Genomic DNA, 6,000 nt, shown 5'->3' on the forward strand with positions numbered 1-6,000 from the left:
TAGATTTGTGTAAAAGGCCTGCCGCCACAGCTGGAAAAAAACCTAGAGGAAACACTGTAATATTTTTATTATTTTGCATTTTGTTTGGGGGGATTGTGGTAAAAATGTATATTTATGTAGTAATTAACATACATTTCCCCTATTGAAAACAATGGAATTTTTGTAATTTTTATTTTTAATTAAGTTTAAATTAGCGCTGTATTTCCGAGTAGGGTCTGTCGGCGGACTGCAAGACAGGGGCATAACATGAAGGGGTCATAACTCGTAGTAGAGGCAGAATTTAAAGTCATGGAGACCCACATGTCACTCTATGTTGTCGGCATGATGGCGATGAACTCATCAGTTATTAACATCTACACCTACTCCATAACTAAACCCAACCATCACAGTGATTAACGCCTATACCTACCATTTGGTGAAAATGATCTCTTGTAAGTATTTCCACCATCTTGCCAACAAAATCTCGTTGTGACATCTCACATAGTTCAATGGGATCTCCATTACTGCAAATTGCGCCTCTCTAACTTACTACAAGTCACGCACCTTAATGTTACGCCTGTCTTGCAGTCCACAGACAGATACACTTGGTATTTCCAGGTAAATGGAAGACTGCCATTTGAAAACAAATTCAAAAAGAAGATTAGCACCCTCTTTTCATGCAATGACACGGTGCAAACACTAGGTTCTAGTATTACTATCTCTACAATGCTGCTTGGGAATTCCTTTCTAGAGAAGCTAAAATACTTCTTTCTGACAAGGTTTCGATATTTGTTGTTTGACAAAGTGATTTGAGGTGTAAAGTTTTGTATTTTGATTACCGTAAAAACTACATATGGCAATAAAGAGACTACACAAAAGCTTAACATTTTGTATGATGCAGTGTGTTTGTTTTTCCCACTTAGCATCTTTTTCCAAAATCATGGTGATTTAGGATTTTTGCAAACAAAATATTTTAAAATTGTTCATAATTGACATATTTGGTTATTTTCTCTTTCTCACTCTGGGCTCTATTTTGACGATCCATGCACAAAATGCAAAGCGCAGGGCGCAGACGCATTCAGGGCGTGTCAGAATCCACTTTTGCTAATTTAAGGATGGAAAAATCCGATTTGCGTCGTAATGCATGATCTAATAGGGAAACCTTTTATATGACGTCAATTAGCCTGTAAATAATTAATTTTGTTTGTTAAGCGCAAAGATTCTTTTCAAAACTATTTCTAAATTCAGTTCTAATTTCCAGCAAACGAATAAATGAACAATAATAATGAAGTGTGGTCAAAAACCCAAGTTATATCCTAATACACATGATGTGCCCCATATGGTCTAAAACCTGACAGGTGGGCAAATCTAAGCTTGTTTTTAATAAAACAAATATAAATATGTAGATAATAATTAATACTGCTAATGATAACATTATACAAAAGAAAATTATTATGAATGAACTGAAAAAGCCTCCCGAGATGAAGAAGGCATGAAAGTAGTTTTTTTATATTTATGTAGGCTAGAAAATAATGTTTTGTAATTTTTTACATTTTACTTTGTTCTGGTCTATTGAAAAATCTATTATAGTTTCTCAAAATAGCACCGCGCCAGCAATGCTCTTCAGAACGCGCTTTTTAGAGCAGAACGCCTAAGGGCGCACATAAGAGCGCAAATGCATTTGCTATTTAAACAGCGTGGCACAAAACCTCAAAACGACTCCTGCACCAAGCTGAAACTAGCAAACAACAATTGCGTCATGCCTTTCCCCACATTTCGCCAGGTGAATAATAGGGCCCCTCTGTGTGTGTCTGTTTGTGTGCATGTATGCGCATTTGTACACTGCGTGTGTGCAGATCAAAACTAAATTATTAACTTAAATGATTAGATTTCCTAACACTGTAGAGTGTTTCTTTTAGTAATTACACCTGCTATGCCATCTCCAAATCTAACCTCTCTCTTTCTTTCCTTCTATACTCCTCAAGTAGTTCTGGGTTGCTGTACAATTTTTTCCAACCTGGCTTTTGCTAAAGATTTTATTTTTTTCATTGCTGACTGTTTAAAATGAAACAAATCAAAACAAAATATAAACAGTTAGTACATTTAAAATTAACATTAAATTTAAAATTAACATTAAATTTAAAAGAGTTATTTGAATTTAGTATGCAATTTTACTTAAATTCTCATTCCCAAAACACCTGTTCTCTCTACCGCAACTGTCCCTAAATAGTTGCGGTATATGAGAAAAAAAATTGCGGAGAATGAGGTGCCTCAATATGTTTTGCAAATAATAGGGAAGCTATGATGATTTAAAAAAAATTCTCAGTGCATATAATTGTATTATGTTAATATAGAAAACTACCTGATTCGGTAATGATAATCAAAAAGTCGTGTAACCATTTTGACAGAAGAAAATTTTACATTAAACTGGAGAAATATAAAAGATTTTCTTTCCTGGCAGTCATATTAAAACAACTGCCCCATGTGCTTCTTTATACCAAATTAAACTTTATTTAAACTCTTTATGTGTGTTTAAACAGCACTTTAAAATGGTTGCGGAGGATGAGAACATCTGTCACGGACACCTAATTTTTCATTTTTTTCTAATTGTCATTATACATGAATATTCTGTAAACTATTTGTTTTGTCATGTAAGATAATCTATTAAAACAACTCATTTGTTCTTATTCAAAAAATTTTATGCTAATTTGTTTAAATTACAACATAACACACATTCAAACATGCATGGACACGTTTCGTAATGAGAATTTCAGTAGAAAATGCAGTAAAATGATTAAAAATAAATAAATTATGTTGAAATTCCACATTGTGCTTCGTAGAGAACAGCGTTGTCTTTATTATAATGTTTTTTTGTTAACAAATTACTAAGTTTTATATTTAAAATCTTAAGTGCCACGTTGTTTTACTGGTTTCGTGAGAATAACCCATATATATATATGTATGTATGTATATGTATGTATGTTTGTGTGTGTGTGTGTGTGTGTGTGTGTGTATATATATATATATATATATATATATATATATATATATATATATATATATATATATATATATATATATATATATATATATATATATATATATAAATTGCAATTAGCAATGGAAAACAATACAGGTAATATATTTCTGTTTTAATTCACAATATGGTCAGCTGTTCACTTTGACTTTGGCCTATGTAAGTTCTGTTTAGATCATGATGTTATCTGTTCTGACACACTGTGTGAAAGCATTAGAAAATTTGATTGTAGGATTAGATTGTTTTGGTTTTGGTTGTGTTTGTTTGTAAAATAATTTTAAGCATTTTGAATTGGTATTAACTGGATGTATTTTGTGTCAAAGCAGCAAGAAATGTGTTAATTGTATAGGCCACAAAGATGGATGTTGTTAAGAGTTTAGGAAACTTTGTTAAATGTGTTGAAGAAACTGTCATGGCCATTGTGAAAAACTGTAATATGGTTTAATTACCATCCTTTACAATAACATTGTAAGTAGTTATGTAGTTAACTGCTGTTCTTGGACCTTCTGCCAGGACAGGCCAGTGTGTTTTAGATAGATGAGAATAATTAAAAAAAAATGTAAATAGATTTTTAAGAATTTTTTGTTGAATACAAAGTGTATATATATATATATATATATATATATATATATATATATATATATATATATATATATATATATGTATATATATATATATATATTAGGGGTGTAACGATACACCAAAGGCACGGTTCGGTTCGGTTCACGGTTTTGGAGCCACGGTTCGGTTCGGTACGGTTCGGTTTCTGTTTGCTGTGGGGTTAGGGTTGATGACATGTTAACAGCAATGCTAAGAGACAATTCACTTAATAAAAAGAACATCTTTACTTTTTCTTTATTAACTTTGTCATCACATTTTTAGTACAGTCAGGATAACTGAGTAAACAACTAAAATTAAATAAATACCTCCAATATAGACTAGTCAGAAAAAAAATTATTCTCTTTAGTGCAGCCATCTTAACTAAGTAAACTAAAATTAAATAAATGACTGCAGTGTAGACTAGTAAAAGATCTTCTTCAAAAACACCATAATATCCACATTCTCCGATGAGAGACTTGATCGCTGTGCAGACACAGACGCTCATTTTTGATTATCTATGGTTTCAGTTAGATAGATAGGTTTCCGTTTAAATTAATGAAAAAATATACATAAAATGTGTTTGTAAAGTGTTTTTACAAGACATATTCACCAGTAAAATACATTGCGGTTGTGTCTGAAACTAATGTTAGGGTTGATTGCTATACATATTATTTAAACTTTTTGGCAAGGAAAAAATTACTAGAGAGTTGTAACTTGGTGTAACTAGAGAGAAAATTAGTAAATCCTTAGTGTTGAGCCCTAAAAAGTCATGTGAAATAAAACTAATTGCAATGTGATAATATGAAACTCCAACACATTTGCTCATCCGCATTGAGCAAGGTCAAAACACACAATGAAGTGAAATGAGGAGGCATGTGGACATACCACATAATTTAAATCAAGTATTTTTTATCATGACAGTCAAATTTAGGCATATAAAATGTATTTTCCCAAAAATGAAATTATGACTAGTGAAAATTGTGAGTGGTAACATGGGAAAACTAATAGCCACAGTGGCTGGTGATCAAAAAAGTTAATGTCAAGCCCTGCTTCTAATGTAACAACAAAAAAAACAAAAACAACAAAAAACCTGAACAGATGTAAAATGACATGAACAGTGAGAAAATAGTCTCAGATTAAATTTTTAAGTGATACAGTAATACAAAACTTACCTTTATTGTATGTTTTTTCTAAGCTCGGCCTGAAATTGACATAACCGTGAAGGAGGAAGTTGTGAACAGGACCGTCTACCACGCTGTCACTTGTTCAGCCTTCAGTGCCAAGCCAGAGGCTGTGATTAGATGGGAGATCGCTGGTGCCCTTCCAAGAGATGACATCTTCTCCACGAACACCACTAATGCAATTCATCCCAATGGCACAAACAGTTCTGTCAGCGTACTTCACTTCCCCCTGATTATGAATAATGAGAGCACAGTTACCTGTGTGGTAGAGCATCCAGCGTTTACCGAGCCTAAAAGAGTCAGCATTGAGGTTGACACATTTGGTAAGTTCTTTTCTTTAATCGCTATTCATAAAAGCGGGAATGTTTCTGAAACAGAAGACAAAAAAAAGCAGAACTGAGAAATACCATTGGTGTTCCCTTATTGTTTACTCTTCGCGCCAATATTGCACATGTTTTTGTGGTACTACCATATTTGCAGCAGCCCTCTGACCACAAAGTACTGAAGCCACAGTACTGAGCATGTTCCTTTTACAAAACTGAAAAAAGTCAATGGCTGTTTTTTCCATAAAGTTATTACAAAACAATATAAAAAACAAACATTTTTGTTTTAGCAACTGGTTCACAAAAACAGTTCTGGCAGTTTAAATGCTGTCCTTCATAAATTGTTAAATTATTTTAGCCATAGTTAAACAAACCATGTAAATTAATGTCTTTAAATCAAAATGTAGCATATAATCTAGTATATAGTGAGTTTCAGGCATGTGGCAACTTTCAGCATTTCAACGGTTTCACATCTTAATATATGTCCAGTTTAAATGCTGTACTTCATCATTTGTTCATTAACTTTAGCCTTTTAAAATGCACATTATTAACTTTAATTAAGAATTAGGCATAGAACATTCTGTCCAGCATTACAAGATGACATCAGGTTTTAGCATAGTGGATGAGACTCTTAATCTAAGGGTTGGTGGTTCGAGCCCACCTGGGGACCTGTGTTGAATCTGATAACACGTGCACCGGGCATAGATCCTGGCCCACGTTCTGTCCAGCGGTAGGAGGTGACATCAGGACTTAGCGGAATATTGTCACGGAGATGGAAATGGCGCAATCGGTTAGCGCGTTCGGCTGTTAACCGAAAGGTTGGTGGTTCGAGCCCACCCAGGGACGAACAAAGCTTTTCGCTGACTTGAAACTGATAACA

The 6,000-nt window shown here is 33.4% G+C and overlaps 1 protein-coding gene across 1 annotated transcript in view; it reads left to right on the top strand.

The window, feature by feature from the left end:
- si:ch211-149e23.4 overlaps positions 1-6,000 on the top strand; it is a 57,006-nt gene that overhangs the window by 12,202 nt on the left and 38,804 nt on the right. The window contains exon 3 of the mRNA XM_087283829.1: positions 4,812-5,120. Coding sequence (XP_087139955.1) covers positions 4,812-5,120 — 309 coding nt within the window. The remainder of the gene's footprint in view (positions 1-4,811; positions 5,121-6,000) is intronic.

Source organism: Danio rerio, chromosome 15 (assembly GCF_052040795.2).
Source record: "Danio rerio strain M-AB ecotype USA chromosome 15, GRCz13ab, whole genome shotgun sequence".
NCBI lineage: Eukaryota > Metazoa > Chordata > Actinopteri > Cypriniformes > Danionidae > Danio > Danio rerio.